General features: G+C 37.2%; 1 protein-coding gene across 1 annotated transcript in view; it reads left to right on the top strand.

Moving 5' to 3' along the window:
• The window catches only part of Nbeal1 (neurobeachin like 1), a 156,265-nt gene that overhangs the window by 110,459 nt on the left and 17,965 nt on the right, over positions 1-27,841 (top strand). Inside the window, exons 41-48 of the mRNA XM_090354628.1 lie at positions 551-675; positions 3,426-3,566; positions 7,476-7,606; positions 12,902-13,011; positions 16,826-16,943; positions 19,161-19,258; positions 20,738-20,854; positions 26,729-26,818. Coding sequence (XP_090210754.1) covers positions 551-675; positions 3,426-3,566; positions 7,476-7,606; positions 12,902-13,011; positions 16,826-16,943; positions 19,161-19,258; positions 20,738-20,854; positions 26,729-26,818 — 930 coding nt within the window. The remainder of the gene's footprint in view (positions 1-550; positions 676-3,425; positions 3,567-7,475; positions 7,607-12,901; positions 13,012-16,825; positions 16,944-19,160; positions 19,259-20,737; positions 20,855-26,728; positions 26,819-27,841) is intronic.

Here is a 27,841-nt window from a genome sequence, read left to right on the forward strand (position 1 = left end):
CACATACATATATACATAAAGAGAATAAATCTGCCTGATATATACATTTAATAAGTGGTTCTTATCACCAGGCCAATCTCTATGCCCAAATATTCTTAATGATAAAGTTAAACTTATTGAAAGGCAGCATGTCTTTTGCAGAAATTGGGCAACATTTAGGATAAATATGTGACACGTCTGTAGTATAGTATGTATTCCAGCTCTCCTGAGCATTCATGGCTTGTCTTCAGTGGTTGTCTCCTTACTGTCAACGAAAATCCTACAACTTCCCAGGGTCTACTATACACACACACTTTTTGCCTTTTTGTATATTTTCTACCTTCATGCTTTTAAGAAATACAGAAAAATAATTTAAAAGTATATCTCTTTTTATTTCATTGAAAATATTCCAGTGGAGTTGTGGGAAATTACACTATTAAAAACGTACAGTATTTGTAACAGGTAAAGTAGTTTTAGATACTATCCCTTTATATAAGTATTCTGTGTGAAAGATGAAGATATTAGCTTTTCTAAGAAGGAATTATCTACACTGTAAATTTGACTTTTTTAGTTTCCCTGGATTTTACAAGATTATACATCAGAAGAGTTGGACCTTAATAATCCTGCTGTGTTTCGAGATCTTTCTAAACCAATTGGAGTAGTTAATGATAAAAATGCCAAAGCCATGCGAGAAAAGTAAGTTATGTGTAAGTCTTTGACAGGAAGCTATTGTTTGTTTGATTTCTGCCAGTGCCAACTACCACTAGGCCAAACTCCTGGCCCCATAATTAGATAATTAATTTGGTAATTGCTTCACTAAATTTTGTGGTTCTGTTGCTAAGCATTCTTTTCTATAGCATAATAGTTTTGTTGTTGTTGTTGTTGTTGTTTTGGATGGTTCGTGAGGCTTGAACTAGGTCTGGGCACTGTCCCTGAGCTCTTGAGCCAAGCCCCACTTCTGTTTTCTAGAGGTTAATTGGAGATAAGAGTCTCAGGTCCTTTTGTGCCCGAGGTTGGCTTTGAACCTTGATCCTCAGATCTCAGCCTCCTGAGTAGCTAGGATCATAAGCGTGAGTCACTGCGCCTGGCTCATAATAGGTGTTTTTTTTTTTTTTTTTTGTTTTTTTGTTTTTGCCAGTCCTGGGCTTAAGCTCAGTGCCTGAGCAGTGTCCTTGGACTTCTCAAGGCTAGAGCTCTACTACTTGAGCTTTAGCACCACTTCCGGCTTTTTTCTATGTTTATGGTACCGAGGAATCGAACCCAGGCCTCTGTGCATGCTAGGCAAGCACTCTACCACTAGGCCAAACTCCCGGCCCCATGATGTATTTTTTCCCCAAGTATTTTAGACTTAACCTATACATGTATAAATTTTCATCTGATAGAATATTTTGAAAATAGTATCAAATTAATTATCCTAACCTATTATTCCTAGTAATATGAATGAAAATAATCAAGTTCAGAAAGTTTAATTTTAATAAGAGAAGCAAAATTTCATAGTAGTTCTCTTATTTATGACCTACCTACTTCTCACAATGTTTTTTTTTTTTTTTGGTTTGTTTGGTTGAGGTTTTTTTTGAACCAAGTTACTAACATGAAGCATAATTTGGCTTTGTTTTTGTTTTATTTTTGTTCTGGTCCTGGGTCTTGAAGACAAGCTTTTGTGTTCAAAGCTAGTGTTCTACCACTTGAGCCATACATCTACTTCTGGCTTTTTGGAGGATAATTAGAGAGATATATATCATTAACTTTCCTGAGGAAACTGACTTTGAACTGCAGTTTTCAGATTTCAGCCTCCTCAGTAGGTAGGATTATAGATGTGAGCCACCCATACTACAATTTTGTTTATTTATTTTTCCTTTAGATTACTACATATTGATTTCTTCAACTTTGTTCATTTATTTAGTACTGGGGCCTGAACAGGGGACCTTATACTTTCATTTGGCCTTTTGTTCAAAGATGGCCCTCTACCACTTGAGCCATACTCCACTTTTGACTATTAGCTGTTAAATTGGAGAAAAGTGTCAAAGGTTTTCCTACCTGAATTTGCTTCGAATCACTATCCTCATACTCAGCTTCTCAAGAAGCTAGGATTATATTTGTAAACCACCAGCATCTGTCCTATTTCAGCAATTTTTGACTCTTGCTTCATGGTTTTTTTCTATTACCTTCATCAATAGGATGCTTAATTATTATTTTGTGTATAATAACATAAAAATGGAAATAACCGTATGTCTAAAGTATGAAAATGTAATTTTGGTACATTGCAAGTTCATGCAGTTATTTAAATATAATTAATTGTTTGGAAAGGTTAACAGAAAATCCTTGAAAGAGAAAAGACACTTGCAAATAAAATATTATGTATAGCATTTTCATATTTAAAAATATTCAGTCAGGTGCTAGTGGCTACTCAGAAGGTTTAGATCTGAGGAACACCGTTCAAAGCTAGCCCGGGCAACAAAGTCCTTGAGATTCTTATCTCCAATTGACTACCAGAAAACCAGAAAGGATACTGTGGCTCAAAGTGGTAAAGTGCTAGCCTTAAGCTGAAGAGCTCAGAGATAGCACCAGGCCCAGAGTTCAAGCTCCATGACTGACCAAAAAAAAAAAAAAATTCAGTTTCATGGGGAGGGGTGCAACCAGCATATACAAATATGTAAAATATTAGAGTGTGTCTCAGAGAAAAGGACACTTCTCATAATATATTAAAGATAGAGTCCAAAATTTCAAATCCAAATATTCATAGAAGCAAAGCTTATAGCTATAACCTTAGCTATTCAGTAGTCTTAGATCAGAGAATCTGAATTTTAAGCCAGTTAGACAACCTTGAGACTCTTCAATTAGCAAAGGCATTACTAGAGGCATGGCTCAAGTGGTAGAGTGATATCCATGAACAAAAAAGTTAGAACAAGAATGTTCAATATGTACTTCAGTTCCCAGTAGCAGCACACACACACATAAAAAACTCCAATAATTGTAGGACGTGTGCTGTAGCTCAGTGACATAGTAAGCATCTGCCTAATTCGTATAAGGCTCTGGATTTGGCCTGTGACACTATAAAAATATGAATATAAATATATTCATTAGAAGACAGAATCATCAAAAGGATATTATTTCTGAGAATTAGAATTAGAATTAATTTTAAATTTCTTCTATTTAAATTGTTTTTTTTTCTAGTTTTTCCACAGTACTTTATTATTATTATTAAAGTATACAAAAAGATTTCAGTATTGTATAGTGGTGATATTTCATGGTGTGGATAAAAAGTTTTCAAATGTAAAACTTTTACATGATTATGATTTAATGGACACAAATTATAGTTTGTTAACAAAGCATCTGAATATGGACTGATTTTTAAAATTTACTAAATTTTCAATAAAGGAGTGCAACTTAAACTCCCTTATATAATTTTACTAATATGGCTATAAAATTCTATTTTCTTTTTTTAGATATGAAAATTTTGAGGATCCCATGGGAACCATTGATAAGTTCCATTATGGTACTCACTATTCCAATTCTGCAGGAGTCATGCACTATCTTATCCGGGTTGAACCGTTTACTACCCTCCATATTCAGCTTCAGAGCGGAAGGTATGTTTAGAGTAAATGCACTATTATGTCTGTGTTATGGTTGAATACTATTTGCCTTTATGACATTTGCTGTATTACTGGGCCATATCTTTTTTAAATTCTTATATATTAGATTTTAATGTAGATAAAAATAGCCAAATTTATGCACCATCTGTTTGGTAAATATAATGTAACCTTTCTATTAATTACAATAAAAAAAGAATAAGTAAAAAAATTAGCCAAATTTGGGCCCAGTGTGGCCTAGCAGTATAGTGCTTGCCTAGCATGCACAAAGCCATGGGTTCAATTCCTTGGTACCACATACACAGAAAAAGCTGGAAATGCTGCTGTGACTCAAATGGTAGAGTGCTAGCCTTGAGAAAACACAAGGACAGTGCCAGGCCCCAAGTTGAGGCCCCAGGACTAGGAAAAAAAAAAAAAGTAAATAAAATAGCCAAACTAATTTGAGAATGAGATATTCAAACTAATCAACACAAATGACTCTAAAGGTGAATTTCTTTTTTCACTGTTAATCCAGTGCACCATTGGGATTCATACTGTTCTGAGTAACACACTAAAGATTTAGAACTAATTGATAGCTAATTGAGAGCTAAATGTAAGCAAACTACAGAATCTAATCTCAGCATTGGCTATGTAATCTTAAGAATATTTGTAAGGAGAATAGAAAAAGGAAACCATTTCCCTCATTTGTCATGATCAGTAGAAACCTTGGGCTCTCCTAGTAGAGATTTGCAATAGAGCAAAACCTAGATACATAAGGCCATATAGTATGACGCTAAATGAAAGGACCTCTAGGATATAAAAACAAAAGCCATATAATGAGTGATTGTTGTCCTTAATGTACTATGTTATCTCTCATCTCTTTTGCTGTCCCTTGGTTATCTCATATTGTTATAATATTTACCTTGTTATCTGATATATTGGATAAATGCGTATTTGGTTATTTGGAATTGGATAGGGAAGGGGGGAAAACAAGATGAGGGGTGGGGATGGAGGGAGGGAAATGGGAACCAAGACATGAGAAAGGGTATCAATGTATATGAAGTAATGCACCTTCTATCTGGTGAATATAATGTAATCCTTCTATTAATTACAATAAAAATATATGAAAAAAAGAAAAAGGAAATCATGAGGGATAGTAGTGCCTTAAACAGTCCATGATACCACTATACTAACATATTATCTGTGAGTATTTAAGTTACCTATTTTAGTTTCCAAGTAATTCTAAATAAACTTCTGTAAGTCTTCTATCCCTCAGCATATCCTCTTAGGAGCTCCATTTTATACCCATTTAGTCCACCCGCTGCTGTATTTCTTAGCATTACCATTTTGCCTTCCCTACCCAATCAATAGCTATAAAAACATTTCCTGTTCTCTTTCTTCAGTTAGTTTCTATCTTGCACAGTTGGCCTGTATCTTCTATCCTTGTCTTAAGTACAATAAGCCTTGGTTTGGAAGAAGAGACTCTCCCAAGATCATGAAACAGCACTAAAATATTACATTTACCAGCAGGAGTTTGGCCTAGTGGTAGATTGCTTGCCTAGCATGCACAAAGACCCGGGTTTAATTCCTCGGTACCACATACATAGAAAAAAAAGCAAGAAATAGTTCTGAGGCTCAAGTGATAGAGCCCTAGCCTTGAGAAAGTCTAAGAACAGTGCTCAGGCCCTAAGCTCAAGCCCAGGGACTGGCCAAAAAAAGAAAAAAAAATTACATTTACCATGGTAGCAGGTCATTTTCCCTCATAAGATAACATAATGTATATCTGGGTCTTTTCAGCTTTTTTTTTTGTCTTTTCTTTTTTGGCACTGAGGATCGATCGAACCCAGGACGTTGCACTTGCTAGGCAAGCACTTTGCCACTGAGCTACATCCCAGCCCAGCTTTTTATTTTCTGAATAAAGGACTACAGAACTTCAAAATGAATTCTGCTTATACTCAAATACCATCAAGAAAATACAAACCGTCTTGAAAATTTGATAAGGGATTTACCTTCAGAATATAGAATGATACCTTATAACCAAAAAATTTTTAAAAATTAAAAATGAAGACAGGATATGAATAGTTATTTCTTTAAACAAAGCAAACAGATATCCAGTTAATAAATGTACAGACATGGGCCAGGAGTTTGGTCTAGTGGTAAGACTGCTTGCCTAGCATACATGAAGACCGGGGCTCGATTCCTCGGTATGTCATATATAGAAAAAAGCTGGAAATGGTGCTGTGGCTCCAGTGGTAAAGCTCTACCCTTGGGAAAGCCCAAGGAGAGTGTTCAGGCCCTGAGTTCAAGGCACACGACTAGCAAAAAAAAAAAAAAGTACAGACGCCTTAATATCATTTTCTATCAGGAAAACTGAAATAAAAATCATGGTGAGAGACCATACCTACTAAGATGGCTATAATAAAAAAGTTTTGGAGGTGGTGCTGAGGCTCAAGGGGTAGGGCTTGGAAGTGGTGCTGCTGCTCATGGGGTAGGGCAGTAGACTTGAGCTGAAGAGCTCAGGGACAGCACCAGGCCCAGAGTTCAAGTCCTATGACCAACAAAAAAACAAAAAGAAAAACCACTACTGCTTAGCTTATTCAGACTATTATAGACTGTGCATACTCATAAAATTAATTGACCTGGGCACAGTGGCTCAAACCTTTAATGTTAGCTACTTTGAAGGTAGAGATTAAAGAATTGTAGTTTAAGATTAGGTCAGTAAAAGAAGTCTGAGACTTCATCTCAACCAGTGGCTTAGTGCGGTAGCATACACTTATTATTCTAGCTACAAAGGAAAATACAAATATGAGTAATTACAGTACAGGGTAGTTTGAGCATAAATGAAGACCTATCTTGCCAGTAACCCATGAAAAAAGGTACTGGAAACATTGCTTAAGTGGAAAACATTTATCTAGCAAGCAAACAGCCCTAAATTTGATCTCCATTACCACCAAAAAATTAATTATAAATTAAATAAAGCTAATAGAATATGTAAGTAAAACATAACTTAGCTACAAAGCTAAGTTCCATAACTTACTAACTCTAGTTTTCTGGAGAAGAATTTTGTATCCCCATTCACATCTTGAGGATTTCAGTCAGTGACATTCCTGTAAGTCGATTAACCAAATTTATTAATATTACAAGGTTTAGATATATTACACAGCAGCGTTTGTGCCTTTGTTTTTATTGTTTGTTTGTTTTGTGTGCTAGAGTTTGAACTCAGGGCCTTGAAACTTCACCAAGCACTCTACTATTGTGCTCTACTTTTTACCCTATCTATGCTTTTTTCCCCCCTCAAGTCTCTTAACATTATATTTAATTTGCATACAATGTTTTCAGTGTGATTTGATTTTATGTAAGATGATACTGGTAGTTGAATTTATAGTATTTAGCTCTTGGCAACAAAATGTGAAAGAGATTAAAAATAGCAGATTGAAAATTATGTTTTTGGACATTAAGGAGAAAAATTAACATTAGAGTAGCTTTTCTGGATCATGCCTGTAAGCCTAGCTACTTAGGAGGCAGACATAGGAGGACCATGGGTCAAGACCAGCCCAGGCAAAAAGCAGGACCTTACCTAAGAACAAGCTGGGAGTAGTATTTCATGCCTGTCATGTCAGTTAACACAGGAGGCTTACGCAGAAGGATCATAGTCTGAGGCTAGCCCAAGCAAAATGTGCAAGACCCTAACTGAGAAATGTCTAAAACAAGTAGGGGCTGGGAGGTTTAGACTCAAGTGGTAAAATATCTACATAACAAACATGAAACCCTGAGTTCAAACCCCAGTAAAAACAACAGAAAAAAAAAGCATGCAGCTCTAATAACTTGAAATCCTGAAAGTATTTTTTAACATTTTAACATTTTGTTGCATATATCATCGTTACTTTCATCCAATAATCACTGTTCTCTTTCAATTCTCACTTGCAGGTTTGACTGTGCTGACCGACAGTTCCATTCTATCCCTGCTACCTGGCAAGCTCTCATGGATAATCCTTATGATGTGAAAGAACTTATTCCTGAATTCTTCTATTTCCCAGAATTTTTGGAAAATCAAAATCGTAAGAAATGGGTTTAAAAAAAATTAATGGGGGCTGGGAGTTTGGCCTAGTGGTTGAGTGCTTGCCTAGCATGCATGAAGACCCGGGTTCGATTCCTCGGTACCACATACATAGAAAAAGCCAGAAGTGGTGCTGAGGCTCAAGTGGTAGAGCTCTAGCCTTGAGAAAGTCCAAGGATGGTGCTCAGGCCCTGAGCTCAAGCCCAGGACTGGCAAAAAAAAAAAAAAAAAATTTAATGGGCCGGAGTTTGGTCTAGTGCTAGAGTATTCACCTAGCATGTATGAAGCACTTGGTTTGATTCCTGGTATCACATACATGGAAAAAGCTAAAAGTGGTATTGTGGCTTAAGTGGCAGAGTGCTAGCCTTGAGCAAAATAAAGTCCAAGGACAGTGCCCAGGTCCTGAGTTCAAGCCCTAGGACTGGCCAAACAAATAAACAACAACAACAACAGCAACAAAAACCCGTATTGGATCACAGTGGAGAAGCCAGGAGAAATACCTACCTTTCATGATGTTTTGTAATGTTGTATTATTTACTTATGATTTATTGTATGCATGCAGGACTCAGTGGCATGGTCTAACTGTTCCCATATACAATCTTACTTTCCAAGGAAGGGCTACAGGGAAGTAAGATAAATGAATCAAATTTGAACAGTGTTTAACAATGTGTTCTAAGAAGCAAAAATGGCTATACTGTCATTAAAAATCTCTGAGTTAGGGGCCGGGAGTTTGGCCTAGAGGCAGAGTGCTTGCGTAGCATGCACAAAGACCCAGGTTTGATTTCTCGGTACCGTATACATAGAAAAAAAAGCCAGAAGTGCTACTGTGGCTCAGGTGGTAGAGCTGTATCCTTGAGAAAGCCTAAGGACAGTTCAAGGCCAGAACTGGCAAAAAAAAATTCTCTGAGTTAGATAAGATGAGAATTTCTGTGGACCAAATACATGAGTAAACTCATGTTTTTGTAGCTTTATTAAAACACAGCTAGCAAATTTATGTATCAACTATGTGTGACTCCTGGGTCTTGAACTCAGGGCCTGTGCACTGTCCTTAGACACTTTTTCAAGGCTGGTGCTCTGCCACTTGACCACAGTCCCAATTCTGGCTTTTCTGTGTATATGGTACCAAAGAATTGAACCCAGGGCTTCATGCATGCTAGGCAAGCTCTCTACCACTAGGCTATACTACCAGCCCCATCTTTTCACTTTTTACCCTTGTTTACCCCTCAAGTATCTAGGATTACAGGTGTGAGCTACTTCTCTTAGCCTAAATAATCTTTTTTTGGGAGGGGGGGATCATGGGGCTTGAACTCAGCCTGGGCACTGACCCTGAGCTCTTCAGCTCTAGGCTACCACTCTACCCTTGAGGAAGCCCCACTTCTATTTTTTTGAGGTTAACTGGAGATGAGAGACTCAGGTCCTTTTGTGCCCAGGCTGGCTTTGAACCTTGATCCTCAGATCTCAGCCTCCTGAGTAGCTAGGATTACAGGTGTGAGCCACTGTGCCAAGAAAAATAATCTTTTAAAATATCCAGTTTTTTCTGCACTCTAGTTTTAATTTCATTCATTCATTTATTCATTCAGTAGCACTGGGTATTGAGCTCAGAGCCTTGTACTTGGTAAGCAGGTGCTGTACCATGGAGCACATTTATTTTTTTAAGCATAAATAATTTGGCAAGATTTTGCTAGTTGCTGTTCTTTAGGACAATTTAACAGTGTTAGAGGATCATTTCCAACTTTTTTTTCTCCCCTAAGAGATATTAATGTTGGACTATTCATTTGCTTAGTAAATTTGCTTATCGTAGCATGGAAAAAAATTCAGAATTAATGACATTTTATTCATACATTATGGAACATGGTGTTGGTGACAGAGTAGTTCATTCTGAGTAAGGCAATCAGAGTTGCTGACTTTCTGAAAATGAGCTTGACCTATTGGCTGAGTCTGATTCTACACTCAATCATTCATTAGACTGGAGTCTCTGGGAGCTGCCAGGGTATGTAGGATTAGCAGGGTAAATATAGATGAAAATTTTAAGATACTCTTGTCCTGACTAGTCATTACACTTATTGCAATGAGTTGCTGTCCTTAGCACTGTAACATGATGGCCTCAGTTTCTTTTTTTTCTTTTCATATATTTTTTATTTTAATTAATAGAAGGGTTTCATTATATTCACCAGATAGAAAGTGCATTACTTCACAAACATTGATACACTTTCTCATGTCTTAGTCCCCATTTCCCTCCCTCCATCCCCACCCCTCATCTTGTTTTCCCCCCTTCCCTATCTGATTTCAAATAACCAATTAAGTATATATCCAATATATCATATAACAAGGTAAATACTATAACAATATGAGATAACCAAGGGACAGCAAAAGAGATGAGAGATAACATAGTACATTAAGGACAACAATCTCTCATTATATGGCTTTTGTTTATATGGCTTTTGTTTATATATCCTAGAGGTCCTTTCATTTAGTATACTATATGGCCTCAATTTCTATCTGTACATTTTCTCTGTCTGAAATGAGGAGGAGAAAGTGAAAACAAATGTCAGTCTAGGTGGCTCATACCTGTAATCCTAGCTTCTTAGGAAGCTGAGATCTGAGGATCACAGTTCAGAGCCAGCCCTGTTAGGAAAGGCTATGAGACTCTTAATCTCCAATTAACTATTTAAAAACCAGTGGTAGAGGGGTAGCCTTGAGCAAAAGAACTTAGGGACAGCACCCAGGCCCCTTGAGTTCAAGTTCCACAACTGACAAAAATACATATACATATATGTATATATATGTATGTATGTATGTATACATATATATGTACATGCATATATATGTATATATGTATATATGCGTATATGTATACATATGTACATACGCACACACACACAAGCACAGAGGTATCCTAGTTTCACATAACTTAATATAATCACTGCCAGTTTCTTTCTGCATTTTCACTCTGCCATTTTGACTGATTTGGCATTATCCATGTGACTAGTACCTTTCATGGTTACAAATGACTTAGAGGTGTAGATACCATAGCATCTTAGATGTGGGATTCTTAAGAGTAAGAAACTTTTTGGTGATAGTAGGTTTGACCTCAGCATCTTGTGCTTGTTAGTTAAGCAGGTACTAACCTGAGCCAATCAACTACCTCCTTTTTGTGTTAGTTGTTTTCAAAGTAGGTCTCAATTTCTGCCCAGGCTAGCCCGTTTGTAGCTGTGCCTAGTCATTAGATGACAGACATGAGCTGCTTCACCCAGCCATTAATTGAAATGAAACCGTTAAAACTTGGATGCATGAGGTGGCTTTGAACCATGGTCTTCTAATTTTTCCTTCCTAAGTAGCTAGGATTAAAGGCTAGAGCCAAAAAACCCTTTCTTATAACCTCATTCTTCAGAATACCTAAGTAGGCACATGAGTAGTCATGAGATATAGGACAAAGTGAATATTCAAGTAAAATAAAGGTTCTGCTAGCAAATAAAAAAGAAAACCATCAGGTAAACAATCAACAGTGTCTATTACATTGTGATAGACCTAACATAAAGAAAGAAACCCTGTATAATATCCTGTCATTGTATGAGATTTTAACCACCCCCTAACTTGGGCCACATATTTTTTTTTTTTGCCAGTCCTGGGCTTGAGCTCAGGGCCTGAGCACTGTCCTTGGACTTTCTCAAGGCTAGAGCTCTACCACTTGAGCCTCAGCACCACTTCTGGCTTTTTTCTATGTATGTGGTACCGAGGAATCGAACCCGGGTCTTCATGCATGCTAGGCAAGCACTTTAACCACTAGGCCAAACTCCTGGCCCCCACATAGTTATTTTAAAGCTGATATTTTAAGATTTTTTTTGAAGGTTTTTTTTTTTAATGTTAACACTTCCTATCACATTACATAAGGAAAACTTCATATTTGGAAAAAGGGTTTAAAATGCATGTTCTAACTATATAAAAAAATCTTCATGGTGGACATATCTATTTAGAATGATGGTATATAAATATGTTATTATTCTATAACACAGAGCTCCTACAATGAGTAAATTTAAGTTACAAGTGACCACAAATGCTCTAAGGAATTATATTTTGTGAATTAAAGTATTACAGGAGCTGTGTTTATTTTTAATGTTTAATAATTTTAATATTGCATGTTTTAAAGTGAAAGTTATAATTATCCCCAAGTTTCTACTTTGTAATAATAAATTTAAAACTATGTTGAGTTTTTTTTTAAAACAGCATTCAGTTTTGAACTGTAGTCCCTGCTACAGCAGGTATCTATCATATGTGCTATATTTCCAGCGCTTTTTACTTAGTTCTTTTTTTATTAAAGAATTTATTAACATTGATTTTTACATCATATTTCAAATGACATGTTTAACAAACAAGTATTCAAGAAGGGAATCTCTGTGTACAATCACTGGCCCTTAGATTTTAGAATATAATTAAAATTAAGCTGAGGGTTTGTATTTCATAGATACATATTAATCTATGTAATAAAACATTTATGTCTATATAGTCATAAATTTTTATGTCTATGTAGTTATGTTTATATTTCCAATACCATGTCCATAACATTGGGTATGCAAATATTGAGTCATCGCTCTTGTACTGTTTGGATCTAATATCTAAATATTAAGGATACCATGCACCTTTTGTTTCTTTGGTCTTGACTTGTCTCACTCAGTGTGATTCGCCCTAGCTTCTTTCACTTCCCAGCAAATGCCATTATTTTATCTTCTCACTTTTTGCCTTGATCTACCCTAGACCAGGATTTCAACCACATACCCCCATGCCTAGATTTTTAGTTGGTTGACAGAAGGTCTTAGCAATTTTTTGTATGGGCTAGAATCCAACCTTAATCCTCCTAATCTCTAACTCTTGCATAGATAGGATTATAGGCATGAGCTGCCATACCTAAGTTTTTTTTGTTTTGTTTTGCTTTTGTTTTTTATATTGGTTGGTCTTGGGGCTTGAACTCTGGGCCTGGGTGCTGTCCTTGAGCTCTTCAGCTCAAGACTGGTGCTCTACCACTTGAGCCACAGCATCACTTCTGGTTTTCTGGTGATTAATTAGAGATAAGAGTCTCACTAACTTTAGTGCCTGAGCTGGCTTTGAACCATGATCCTCAGATATCAGCCTTCTGAATAGCTAGGATTACAGGCATGAGCTACCAGCACCTGCCTTTAACATACATTTTTAATTAAGGAGTAAAGTATGCTCTAATAACACCATCTACTTTGCCTAGAAATATAACTTGTTTGTATTTTTGTTCCTTCATTTCTTTAAATCTATCTTTTACATGTCTCAGAATTTAACTTGGGTCGTCTTCAAGTTTCCAAAGAGCTAGTAAATGATGTCATTCTTCCCAAATGGGCCAAATCAGCTGAAGATTTCATCCGTAAACACAGGAAAGCTTTGGTAAGAGTTTTGTCTAGTTAATAGATTATTATTCAGATGTGCTTTTCAAAGGGTATAATAAAACCAGGAGTTTGGCCTAGTGGTAGAGTGCTTGCTTAGCATACATGAAGACCCAGGTTTGATTCCTTGGTACCACATGCATAGAAAAGCAGTAAGTGATGCTATGGCTCAAGTGGTTAGAGCTCTAGCCTTGAGAAAGCTCAGGCCCTGAGCCAAAAGCCCAGGACTGGCAAAAAAGAAAAAAAAGTTCAGCATAGCAATTTATTTTTCGACTATGAACCTTTTGATTCAAATGAATGTTTAATACAGTGCATGAGTATGTCAGAAAATACAAGTTAAGCATCCCTAAACTTAAAATGTGTTTTAGATTTTGGAGCATTTTAGATTAGTTATTGGGTTTAGTTTTTTGTTTTTAGGAATTTTTCTTTTGGCAGTATCTAGGATTTGAACTCTGGATGTCATATTACATTTTGGAGTTCAGATTTATTTGTTTGCTTATTTTATTTTATGTTTTGTTAGTCATGGGGCTTGAGCTCTGGTCCTGGGCACTGTCCCTAAGTTCTGCAATTCAAGGCTAGCGCTTTACCACTTGACCCATAGTGCCACTTCCAGTTTTCTGGTGGTTAATCGGAGCTAAGAATGGACTTTAGTGCTCAGGCTGGCTTTGAACCAGTCTCATTCTCCTGAGATCTAAAGACTGAAATAAAGACAAATGATCTGCCTCCACAAAACAGCAGTGGTATGACAGGACAGGAGGAGTATAAAAGAACACATACTAAAAAAAAGAGTAGGGCCAGGTGCCGGTGACTCACACCTATAATTCTAGCTACTCAGGAGACTGAGATCTGAGGATCGAGGTTCAAAGCCAGCCTGGCACAAAAAGTCTATTAGGCTCATATCTCCCATTAACCACCAAGAAAACTCAAAGTGGTGCAGTGTCTCAAATCGTAGAGCACTAGCCTTGAGCCGAAGAGTTCAAGGACAGCACCTGGGCCCAGAGTTGTGCTCCAAATCCAACAGAAACAAGTGGGGGTGGGGTGGGAAGGGAGTTAAGGAGAAGAAAAGAAGTCACTGGATTTTTTTTTTTTTTTTTTTTTTTTTTTTGCCAGTCCTGGGCTTGAGCTCAGGGCCTGAGCCCTGTCCTTGGACTTTCTCAAGGCTAGAGCTCTACCACTTGAGCCTCAGCACCACTTCCAGCTTTTTCTATACATGTGGTACCAAGGAATCGAACCCGGGTCTTCATGCATGCTAGGCAAGCACTTTAACCACTAGGCCAAATTCCCGGCCCAGTCGCTGGATTTTGTAGTGTGAAATTTCAATAGGAAGAACTTCTTATGTTTTTGTTAAGGTAGTTTTATTCTGTAAGAGTAGTTCTCTATAGACCTATTGTTTGTTTTCTTTGCCTTTTTTTTTTTTTTTTTTTTGGGTCAACCCTGGGGCTTGAACTCCAGTCCTTGCATTCTCCCTTGTCTTTATTTGCTCAAAATTGGTGCTCTTCCACTTGAGCTGTATCTCCACTCCCAGAATTTTGCTGATTAATTCTCTAAATAAGGGTCTGTAGGCTGGTTTCACAGCTGAGATCCTCAGATCTCAAAAAAAAAAATTTAGATACTTTGGAAACTTCTGTCCCAGTCTATACTTTAATAGTCATATTCTGATTTGATCATTGTCTTAAGCCATTTGGAATTTAGAGAGTCTTTATTCCTTTGAGATCCTGAGAATAAAATAGTTGTATTTTCAAGCCCAGTAATACTTGCTTTTTTAAATTACTTTCTCAAATTATACTTAACTAGTTCATTTTTAATGCCATCTTCTCCCACACATATTCTAAGCAGCTCGAAGAAGCCAGTTGGCACTTAAAAACATGTGATCTGTAAGTCTGCCCACTCAAACCCACAAGCTTATTAGATACCCTTTTTCTATACCTTCTGCCATGAGATCCCTCTTCTTTTCATAACTACTTCATTGCTATCTTTCAGGCCATCACCAACAGGGTCCATGAAATCTTTGTCTGCCACCTGCCTAACTCTGTGGGTGGAATAGTGGTTGTATATGATTTTGAGATACTCCTCCCTCCCAGTATGGCTTCATTGTTGTTTTGTTTGTTTATTTTGGGTTTTTGTTTTTTTGTTTTTTTTGTTTTTGGTGGTGTGGCTTAATCTCTGGGCCTGAGCATTGTCCCTATGTTCTTCAGCTCAAGGTTACTGACCAACCCCTTGAGCCACAGTGCCACTTCCAGTTTTCCAATGATTAAGAGTTTCACGGACTTTAGTGCCCAGGCTGCCTTTGAACTGTGATCCTCAGATCTCAGCCTCCTAAGTAGCTAGATGATAGGCATGAGCCACCTCAGCCAGCTTCTTCTTCTTGTACTCTTTTTTTTTTTTTTTTGTCAGTCCTGGGCCTTGAGCTCAGGGCCTGAGCACTGTCCTTGGGCTTTATCAAGGCTAGAACGTAGAAGCCACAGCACCACTTCTGGCTTTTTCTATGTCTGTAGTACCGAGGAATTGAACCCAGGCCTTCTTGCATGCTAGGCAAGCACTCTACCACTAGGCCAAACTACCGGCTCTTCTTTCTCTCCTTCCTTCCTTCATCCCTCCCTCCCTCCCTCCCTCTCTCCCTCCCTCCTTCCCTTACCCTTGCTTGCTTCCTTCCTTTCCTTTCCTTTCCCTTTCCCTTTCCCTTTCCCTTTCCCCTTTCCTTTCCTTTCCTTTCCTTTTCTTTCCTCCCTCCTTTCTTTTCTTTCTTTCTTCCTTTCTTTCTTTCCTTTCTTTCTTTCTTTCTTTCTTTCTTTCTTTCTTTCTTTCTTTTTCTTTCTCCTTCCTTCCTTCCTTCCTTCCTTCCTTCCTTCCTTCCTTCCTTCCTTCCCTCCCTCCCTCCCTCCCTCCCTCCCTCTCTCTTTTTCTCTCTTTCTCTCTCTCTCCCTCCCTTCCTTCCTTCCTTCCTTCCTTCCTTCCTTCCTTCCTTCCTTCCTTCCTTCCTTCCTTCCTTCCTTCCTTCCTTCCTTCCTTCCTTCCTGTTTGCCAGTCTTGAGCCCTGGATACTATTCCTGAGCTTCTTTTGCTCAAGGCTAGCACTCTACCACTTTGAGCCACAGTACCACTTCCATTTGTTTTTTTTTTTTTTTCTGTTTATGTTGTGCTGAGAAGCTGAACCCAGGCTTCACGCATGCTAGGCAAACACTCTTCCACTAAGCCACATTCCTGACCCTCATTGTTTCTTTCAGTTGAAATTCTTGAAAAGTTCTAGACCACTACTTAAATGGAAGCTATCATAATAATGCATTCTATAGCTTTATTTTTAAACTGCTATTATTATTTTCTTTTTCCTGTATTAGGACATTAATAATGTGGCAATCTATAGTATAGTGGATATTATTTGAATGATCAGTGTATGTAATAGATACTGAATAAAAGTTTAACATGATAAGCTGAGCACTAGTGGCTCATACCTGTAATCCTAGCTATTTGAGAGGCTGAGATATGAGGATCGCCATTCAAAGCCAGGCTTGGCAGGAAAGTCTGTGAGACTCTTATCTCCAATTATTCACTTTAAAAACAAAAACAAAAACAAAAAAACCCAGAAGTGTAGCTATGGACCAAGTGGTAGAACACTAACCTCAATCTGAAAAGGCTCAAGGATAGTACCCAGGCCCTGAGTTCAAGCCCAGGACTAGCAACAGAAAACAAAAATCAAACATGATTGTGAGGGAATTTTATTTGCAGCTAGAAAGAATTGTGTGTTCTTATTTTGGAAGATCATGAATTTATACTGTAGTAAGAGTATGTTGTGTTAATTCTTAAATTTCTTTTTCTAGGAGTCTGAACATGTTTCTGCTCACCTTCATGAATGGATAGATCTAATTTTTGGGTATAAACAGAGAGGTCCAGCTGCAGTGGAAGCACTTAATGTCTTCTACTATTGTACTTATGAAGGTATAAACCTTTATGCTTTCTCTCTTAAATTATTATTGATTTTATGTGGCTATCATGGTATTTTGAGCCTATGTTGTAGAAAATACTACATTGTAGAACAGCTTTCTGGTTTAAAGATTTAGAAACTGCTCATTTTCTTTTAAGAATAGTGGTTAAGTACATGCAGACCTTTGGCATCAAGGTATGGTTTGCCACCAAGGAAAAATTATAACTTAAGTGCTCAGGATGCGTAGAGCTCAATACTATTGCTGCTGATGCTCGATTCACTTTTCCTCGGAGCTCTACCAAGTGTCTATGAGGACATGCTACCTTTCAAAATATCTAGAACTTTTACTTTATCATTTAAATTAAGTATATTAACTTCTACCTGCTTTTTGAGCATCATGTGCTTTTTGAGAGGCCCATGTTCACAAAATTAAGGGCAAGAAAACACTAAATAAATCACACATTTAAACACAGCAATGGAGGACTGACTGAGAGTGACTCTATATCATCTCGACTTTTTGGCGCTCTATGGGGATTTACAATTTTTATTTTAAAATTTCTTTTGATTTTTGAATTGTTTCTTTTTTGTCAAACTATGAAAATAAAATGGCTTCAGTGCATATACAAGTATGATTATAAATTTGAATATTGGGACTGGGAGTGTAGCCTAGTGGTAGAGTACTCACCTAGCATACACAAATAAATAAAAATGACTAAATAAATTTGAATATCGTTATCAAATACTCTAGTTAATTCCTACTTTATTTTATTTTTTTGCTAGTCCTGGGGCTTGAACTCAGGATCTGAGCACTGTCATTAGGCTTTCTCAAGGCTAGAGCTCTACCACTTGAGCCATAGCTCCACTGCTAGCTTTTACTATATATCTGGTATCCAAGATTCAAACCCAGGTCTTTGTGCATGCTAGGCAAGCACTCCACCCCTAGGCCAAACTCTCTGTCCGATCCTACTTTATTCTGAATTAAATTATTTTCAGGCTTTGAGAAAAGGCAACTAAGGAGACTAAGAGCAAATGGGGTTTATGTTTGAGGCCAGTGCAGACAGAAGTTCACTAAACTCCATTTCAGCCAATATCCGGGCACAGTAGTGGATCACTGTTTTAGGCCAGCTCCTGCAGAAAAGACTCTATCTTAATGAAAGAGATGGCTAGATTTGGTTTTGCACATATATAATCCCAGCTTGGACAAGAGTCCTAAAATAAATGGGTTGTAGTACAGGAACACTCCCATTTAGGAAACAAAACTCCATCTCAAAAATAACCATTGTGTAAAAAGGTTGAAGATGTTGCTCAGCAGTAGAGTACCTGCTTAGCAAGCATAATTCCCTGAATTCAAGTCTAAGTACTAAAAAAACGAAAATTAAATAGCATTATTTAACTCAAAAGAATAGTTTTTAAAGACTAATTATTAAGTGGAGCTAGAAGTTTAAAGATTGTGAGTGATGTGGAGTTTTATGAATTTGAACAGAGCTCACATGACTTGATAGATCTTTTTTTACTATGCTAGATTAGTTCAGGTCACTGATTTATTAGGGAGGTATTACTACATGGTTTGGACTTAACCTGATTTGGTCAGTTACTAGAAATTTAGAGCTATATAAAAGCCTTTATTAAGTGTGTCTTAAGACTATTCAGTTAACAAAAATTACCTTCCTAAAACCTTACCTTCTTCCTCCCTCCTTCTTTCCTCCTTTCCCTTTCCCTTTCCCTTTCCTTGGGCTTGAACTCTGAGCGGGGCACTGGCCTTGAGCTTTTGTGTGCAAGGCTAGTACTCTACACTTGAACCACAATTTTACTTCTGGCTTTTTGTCATTAATTGTAGATGAGTGTCTTAATGAACTTTCCTGCGCTGTCTGGCTTTGAACTGCAGTACTCAAATCTTTGCCTCCTGAGAAGCTAGGATTACATACATGAGCCACTAGTAACTAGACAAAAACCTTTATTTTTAAGCAGTGATATATTCAAGGTGCTTTTTTAGAATATGGTTAACGATTTCTTAATATACTTAGTTATAAATTATGAATGAGATCTATTTTTACACATTTTTAATGTTTGAAGGTTTACTGGATAAAAAAACATTATCTCTATACAATGTTATTATAAATTAAACAGATAATACTTTGGTAAAAATATACTAAAGCCTCTGATATAATAGTTATTTGTCATGTTGATCTGTTTTCACTCTACTGTGAGTTGACTGCATCTGCCGGTTTTAGGAGCTGTTGATCTGGATGCCTTAACAGATGAACAGGAAAGAAAAGCCTTAGAAGGAATGATTAATAATTTTGGGCAAACACCTTGTCAGTTGTTAAAGGTAAATATTACATAACTTATTAATAGTTTGAGAAGTCTGGAATTTAATTGCTAAGGAATAATGCTATCATTTTTAAGGGTCTTAATAATTTAAGAACCTTACTGAATTTGGAAAGCAATTACACTTGTCGCTTAAAAATAGATTTAATTGTGGGGGGAGGGAAATGGGGACCAAGACATGACAAAGGTATCAATGTTTGTGAAGTAATACACCTTCTATCTGGTGAATATAATATAACCCTTCTAGTAATTGCAATAAAAATATATGAAAACAGAAAAATAGATTTAATTCACTGTTACTGTTTTGAAAGTAAAAAATACTACAGTTAAAGTCCATGTATGACAATAAAGATTAACAAAAGAAAAGATCCATATCAAGCCAGATATGTGAGACATGTCTGTAGTTCTGCTTACTGGAGAGGTTATGGTGGGAGAATTGTTAGTTCTAGGTCAGCTTGGATAACACAGTGACTCTCCATCTCAATAAAGAGACTCTCCATCACATCCTGCCAAAGAGGCAGTTGAGAGAGGGATGGTCTGATATGAACTGGCCAAGAAGCTGAGATAACAGAAATCACAGGCTATCAAAACATGGAAGGTATTGTGGTCAGCGGCCCTACTGTTTGGCAAGAGCAAACCTCATCACCTGCGAAATACTGTGGAGACAGAGCTCTGGGCCCAGGCCTGGAGTGTTGCACATTGTTTACAGCCTACTTGCCACAGGGTGATTTATTGTTGGGAAAGATCTAAAAGGTCTGAAATTAGCAGACAGAGTTCCATTTTTTCCTTGGTTCTCTCATTCCATGCAGATCTCAGGGCTCTGTTGGCTTCTCCAACTTTGATACACTCAGAAGATACCTCTTTCTTTGCTAATTTGCCCCTACTGGGTGTACCACTTGGTGGAGCAAGTGGGAATCTGCCTTTCCCACAGGCCACAAAGTTCATTGGGACTAGCAGTGGTTTTGTGGTCATAAAAAAGGGAAGCTATTAAAGAGAATATAACCTTGAAGCTGACAGGGTTGGCCCTCAACCCACATACAACACCAGCCTGAACAGAATAGCATCTAGCCATGATACACCTACCCACTTTACTCCATTTGGAATCTTCCAATCTTGCTTGTAAGATTGGAAGCTTCTTGAAAGAAGCTTTGCCACATTTATACACACACACACACACACACACACACACACATATTACTCTTTTTATGTTATTTTTTAAACCTTGTATTTTGGTCTTTTATTTTTTTGGTCTTTTATTTTTCTTTGTACCTTTCTCTAGTTTATTCACATTATTGTTATCATTATTGGTATTTTTTTATTGGTGAGTGTGGTGGTGGTGGTAGTAGCAATACTGGACTTTGTACTTGAGGCTCATGCATATAAGCCAAGGAATGAAGTTGTTTACAGTGTATATGAAGAAATAGTGAATAAGATTTTTTAAATTGTAATTATGGAATTTTTCTTTTAATTTACTGTGAAGGAACCACATCCACCTAGATTATCAGCAGAAGAAGCAATTCAGAAGCAGACCAAGACCGACACATCAACTCTGAACTTATTTCAACATCTTCCTGAACTAAAGTCATTTTTTATAGAGGTAACATCCAACTTGATGACATCAAAGAATTTTTGTACTGATTTCAATGCACCTGAAAAGTTTATTTTGTTTTTGTCAGTTGTGGGGCTTGAACTCTGGGCCTGGGCACTGAGCTCTTCAGCTCAAGGCTAGTGCTCTACCACTTGAGCCCCAGCACCATTTCTGGTTTTCTGGTAGTTAGAGATAAGTCTCACTGTTGGGTAAGGTAGCTCACACTTGTAATCCTAGCTATTCAGGAGGCTGAGATCTTAGGATCGAGGCTCAGAGCCAGTCTGGGCATTAAAGTCCATGAAATTGTTATATCCATTAAATCACCAGAAAATTGGAAGTTGCACTGTGGCTAAAGGGGTAGGACAATAGCCTTGAGCTGAAGAGCTCAGGCATAAGTCCACCATAGTTCAAGCCCCATGACCCACCCAAAAAAAAAAAAAGTTTACAGGCTTTAGTGCCCAGGCTGACTTTGAACCACGATTCTCAGATCTAAGCCTCCTGAGTAGCTAGGATTACAGGAGTGAGCGACCAACACCCAGCTTCAGTTCTTAATTATAATGTCTTCATCAGTAAAACATGCTCTAATAAATTTGATTGTTAATAATGTCAGAAGGATGACAAGTAAACAATGTCAAGTAAAAACAAGAGTAAGTAAAACTATAATTGAAAGAGTACCCTTTAAATTAAATTGTCTAAATATACAAAGTGAACGTGAATTAATGCACCTTCTATCTGGCAAATATCATGTAACCCTTTTACTAATTACAATAAAAAATGCAAATAAATAAATAAATAAATAAACAAAGTGAAATAGCTTTAATAATTCAGACTATAATTTTAGATGCATATGTATTTAGGATTTTTTTTTTTTTTGCCATTCCTGGGCTTGAGCTCAGGGCCTGAGCACTGTCCTTGGCTCTACCACTTGAGCCTCAGCACCACTTCCAACTTTTTTCTAGGTATGTGGTACCGAGGAATCGAACCCGTCGTCATGCATGCTAGGCAAGCACTCTACCACTAGGCCAAACTCCCAGTCCCTGTATTTAGGATTTTTTTAAATGTGTGTCTGTGCTGGTCATGGGCTTGAACTCAGAGTCTGGTCTCTGTCCCAGATCTTTTGTCTTTGAGGCTAATGCTCTACCACTTGAGCCACAGCTCCACTTTGGACTTTTCAGTAATTTCAGTAATTAAATGAAGATAAGAGTTTTACAGATTTCACCTTTTTTTTTTTTTTTTTTTTGTCGGTTATGGGACTTCAACTCTGGGCCTGGGCGTTATCCCTGAGCTCTTCAGCTCAAGGCTACCACCCTACCCCTTGAGCCCTAGTGCCACTTCCAGTTTTCTGGTGGGTAATTGGAAGTAAGAGTCTCACAGTCTCACGGACTTAATGCCCAGGCTGGCTTTGAACCGTGATCCTTGGATTTCAGCCCCCTGAGTAGCTAGGATTACAGGTGTGAGCCACTGCTCACAGCCAGATTTTACTTTTTAGGCTGGCTTTAACCATGATCCTTGAATTTCAGCCCTTGAGTAGCTAGGATTACATGAGCCACTGGCAACTAGTTTGTACTTATGATTTTTATTATGATACATTATTAATTCTTCTGAGAAAAACAGCAACAGTGAAGACAACATAGTATTAAGTCAAGGTGGTACTGTGTAGCATCTAACAAATGTGATGTAGCTCTGGTGGTACTCGAATTCATCACATACAAGTATTGGTTCCCTGAAGTTTGCATGAGCCATTTGGACATTACTTCAATTTATTTCATATTTTGCGTTCATTAGTTGCACTCATCTCATTTATTGCTATCCTTTTAAGATTTTAAATGCAGAGATTATACTATGGACTATAAAGAAAACTGCTCAAGTATTAACATTCCTGGATGTGATGAACACAGAATAAAAAAGGAGAGGTTAATCCTCTCTGAGAGACACTTTGACACCTAAAGTTTGTCACGCCAAAGTGTTCTTTTCTCCATCTGAGTGATACATCCCTTGTCAGGTTTATAACGTTTCTGTATCTGCAGAGCCAAATACTTGTCTCCAAGAAATATACAGAGTGCCAAGGGTGCTCACACCTGTAATCCTAACTACTTGGGAGGCTGAGATCTGAGGATCCAGGTTCAAAGCCAGCCCAGCACAAAAGGACCTGAGACTCCAATTAACCTCTAGAAAATGGGAAGTGGGGCTTGGTTCAAGGGTAGGGCAGTAGCCTTGAGCTGAAGAGCTCAGGGACAGCATCCTGGCTGAATTCAAGCCCAATGACCCCCCCAAAAAAATTAAAAAAGAAATATACAGAGTTTGTCACACTTTATAACACTTAAGCAATATTCTGTTACAGCCTGAAAATGTTTGGTGATCATTTTGATACAAATTTTCTTAAATAAAGAACAGGTCTGAATTAATTCATTCAGAGGGCCGGAAATTTGGCCTAGTGGGAGAGTGCTTACCTCCCATGCACAAAGACTCAGGTTTAATTCCTTAGTACCACATACATAGAAAAAGCCAAAAGTGATGCTGAGGCTCAAGTGGTAGAGCTCTAGCCTTGAGAAAGCCTAGGGACAGTGCCTAGGCCCTGAATTCAAGCCCCAGCACTGCCCCCCCCCAAAAAATTAATTCATTCACAACTTCATCAGGTATCTGAGTTCTAAAGGTCTATTGTCATAGAGATGTCAGAGCATTCCTTCAAATAGACAAACCAAAGTATCAGTTATATTTATGAAAAGATGATGATAAAAGAGGTACTTAGAACCAGCGTGGTAGCTCGAGGTTCATAGCTCAAAGACAGGTTCATAGCACAAAGCCAGCCCAGGCATAAAAGAACCGGAGACTCTTATCTCAGTTAACCTCTAGAAAACGGTAAGTGGAGCTTGTCTCAAGTGTAGGATGGTAGCCTTGAGCTGCAGAGCTCAGGGACAGGAGTTCAAGCCCCATGACCCACCAGAAAAAGTATTTTGAAAGGAGCATGCTCTACTGGGAAAATCATTACCACATACTACAAGTTTAAATAAATACGAATGTGATTCAGTGACAAATTTTCTTTGTTGTTTTAAGTGACATTTAATTTTTTATTCCCAGCTATATAAGAAAAGTTCATTGAATGGAAAATTTGTACAGTTACCTGTACATTCACTAAAATGAAGCATGCAGCTTAGCTTGAATTGTGTTTCCAGATTCAATAGAGCTCTAACATTTAAGCAAAAAATTATTCTCATGTTATACACTAGAGCAAATATTTCAGTGAAGCAGACTATAAATTTTTTTGTCTTATAATTGACTATTTTTATTTCATATATTTTTGTATTAGGATTAAAAATGTATTACATAATAGTATTAGAAGCCGGGCACTGTCGCTCATACTTGTAACCCTAGCTATTCAGGAAGTTGAGATCTGAGGATTGTGGTTCAATGCCAGCCCACAGGGAGGAAAATCTATGAAACTCTTATTTCCAATTAATAACTATTACATAATAGTATTAGAAGCCGGGCACTGTCGCTCATACTTGTAACCCTAGCTATTCAGGAAGTTGAGATCTGAGGATTGTGGTTCAATGCCAGCCCACAGGGAGGAAAATCTATGAAACTCTTATTTCCAATTAATAACCATCAGTAAACAGGACATGGCACTGTTGCTCTAAGTAGTAGAACAGTAGTCTTGAGCAAAAAAGCTCAGACAACACATTTCATTGAACTATTAGCAAAGTTGTTAACCACTTGAAGTTAACTATCTAAAATATTTTAAAATTATTCTTTGCTTATTCATCACTAAATTTAAAAATCTTTATTCATTTATTGTTATTATAGAGGAGTTACTGTTATTATATAAAGGGGCTACATTTACATAATATCAGGTAATAAGTACATTTCCTTTCCTACAGTATTATCTGTTCCAGGTAACTAAATTTATCCCATAAAATCTTATTGGAGCTTGGTTCAAGTAGCTCTCCTATAAGGCCTAAGGCTGCAGATCATGATTCAAAAACCAACTCCGACAGAAAAGTCCTTCAGACTTTATCTCTAATTAATCACTCAAAAGCTAGAAGTAGAGGCCATGTTTCAAGTGGTAGCCAGCATACTTGATTGGAAAAAGCCAAGTGAGAGTTCAGCCTCTGGGTTCAAGCCCTAGTACCAACACACACACACACACACACACACACACACACACACACACAATCTTATTTACCCATAGTTTGATGGATATGCAATACTATATGCATTACATAATGTTGATAAAGCTATCATTTGTATATAATAGTTTGTTCTGAGTTTTTCTGCCAATGTAGTGACACATTTATTCCTTTATTTATGTATCTTGTTACCTGGTAGCTTTCCCGCAGTGCAGTATCTGGAGCAGGAGAGAGAACAGGATAGAATAGAGACCCCCATAGATGTCCTTGGTATTAATAGTTTGTAATTCTCTTTTCATCATCTAAGAAATATTTTTAATATGCTTATAAAAAAGGAAGGCTTCTGTAGGTTGTCATTTTGTAGTGCTTTCCTAAAGAAAATAGAAAAGGTAGTAAAAGCAAGGGCTTAATAAATTGTTTTGGTTTTTTTTTGATGAGTCATGGGGCTTGAACTTTGCCTACCGCCCTACCTCTGGACCTGGGCACTCTCCCTGAGCTCTTCAGCTCAAGGATACGCCCTACTCTTGAGCCAAGCCCCACATCCCCTTTTCTAGAGATCAATTGGAGTCTCAGGTCCTTTTGTTCAGGGGTTGGCTTTGAACCTTGATCCTCAGATCTCAGCCTCCTGAGTAGCTAGGATTACAGGCGTAAGCCACCCATCTACCACATAAATGGATTTTTAAAGATAGCATTTAACCTTGTTTAAATGAAAGCCATTTTTTTCTCCTGATACTGGGATGTTAGCTCAGTTAAGCCCTTGCTTATCTTACACTCACAGTTCGGTGCTCAGCCACTGGAGCTATGCCTCCAGTTTCATCTTTTTTTTTTTTTTTTTTTGCCAGTCCTAGGCTTGAGTACAGGGCCTGAGCACTGCCTTTGAACTTTCTCAAGACCAGAGCTCTACCACTTGAGCCTCAGCATCACTTCTGGCTTTTTTCTATGTATGTAGTTCCGAGGAATCGTGCATGCTAAGCAAGCACTCTACCACTAGTAGGCCAAACTCCTGGCCCAGTTTCATCTTTTTGCTGGTTCATTAGAAGTAAGGATTTATTTGTTGCCCAGATTGTTTCTACACTGAGCCTCCTAAGTAGCTAGAACTATAAGAACAAGCTATTGGTACATGGCTGCAAATCATTGTTAAATCCTCAATTTAAAGATCAAAGCTGAGCACTAACTTATAAATTTATAAAGTATAACTAATTTTAATGACTATTTTAATAATTATTGTTTTGTATTATAAAGCTCTTAGAACAATACTTGGTACATCATACATATCCAATGATAGTGATTTTTCTAAAAATGTTGGGCGCTCTGTTTGTAATATTGTCACATCAAGGAGCTAAATTCAAATTATGGTTTTATTTTGCATTATACTAAGATGACAGTTGATGTTCTTGAGAACTGTTTTTATTTTTTCCTAGTAACATTGTAGCTTTCAGGAAAATACCTCATTTTATGAAATAGACTTATTTTTTAATGTTAAACCTCAAATATTTTTCCTATAAAGTATAACCAATTTTTATGTTAATTTGCTCAAACCGCAGTTCACACACATGTGAAATAGCTAATGGTTTTTAGAAGGTTCTAGTATGCCATCTAATCATGATATATAATTCTTTTCCTACATTTTAAATTTGTATATTTTGGTAGAGAAAACATACTATATCATAGCACTTTTCTTGTTTAAATAATGAGAAAGTTTAATTTGTACCTGAAGATAAGAAGAAGCAACCATTTAATATCTTTTGTTTTATAGGGCATTAGTGATGGTATTCCACTATTAAAGGCCATTGTCCCCAAAAATCAGTCTCGTTCTTTTATGTCTCAAGGCAGCCCTGAGTTACTGGTAAGTGGATTTAGATGTTCATACTGGCATGTCTGTATCCATTATAACTTATATCAAAAATGAAGAATAAATAGTATAAAGCCATTAAAAATACCAGAAATTTCTATATAACTTAATGAAGTATAAAAATATTACTTATTTTTATGTCACGTTTAAGTAGTTATGTAATTCTAAAGTTTATATGGAGGAAGGAATTTATGAAAATAACCAGAAATTTTTGTATAAGGAAAATAGGGAAGTAGGGGCTAACATCTGTTATTTTAAGGCTGGGTATAGTAGCTCATACCTGCAACCTCAATTACTTTGGAGCAGAGATCTGAAGGATCACAATTCAAGGCCTACTCACACAAAAAAGTAAGACCTCATTTTCTCAATTAGTAAGCCAGTAGCCTGTGATTGCAGATATGCCTGAGGCTATAGATAGAGGAGGACTGTATGAGGCCCATCTAGGCAAAAGTATACACAGGCCTATCTGAAAAAAATAACTAAAAGCAAAATTTGAGTAGGGATGTGGCTCAAATGGTCAAGCCTATGAATTTTGAGGCCCTGATCTCAAACTCCAGTGTGGCCAAAACATAAACTATTTTATAACTCTTAATAATGATTATTAGAAAGACACAGAATTTGTTAAGGCACACATCCAGGGCAGTTTACTGAATATTTTTCGTGGACTTTATAATAATAATCCAAATAAGAGCCCTGTGAGATAAACACTATTATTATTTCCTTCGTATAGATAAGACTTTGAAACTTAAGAGAAATAGCTTTCTCCAAACCACAGAGCTGGAATCATGGCAACTGAACCAGTTTCATTCAAATTTTGTCACAAAGGCATAGTAAAATGTAATATGGCGCAGTGAACAGTAGGATTTCAGAAATAGATCTATTTTTATAATGTATTTGCTTAGAAAACTTTCTAGAAAGCTAGAAGAAATTATAACTGAAGATTTTCAGTGTTGGAAGGCTTACAGTTTTTAATTTTAATATCTGTTTTATTTTAACTTACCTGACTTAGAGAGTGGG

The sequence above is a fragment of the Megascapheus bottae genome, chromosome 21 (genome assembly GCF_031878675.1).
Source record: "Megascapheus bottae isolate mThoBot1 chromosome 21, mThoBot2.hap1, whole genome shotgun sequence".
Classification (NCBI taxonomy): Eukaryota; Metazoa; Chordata; class Mammalia; order Rodentia; family Geomyidae; genus Megascapheus; species Megascapheus bottae.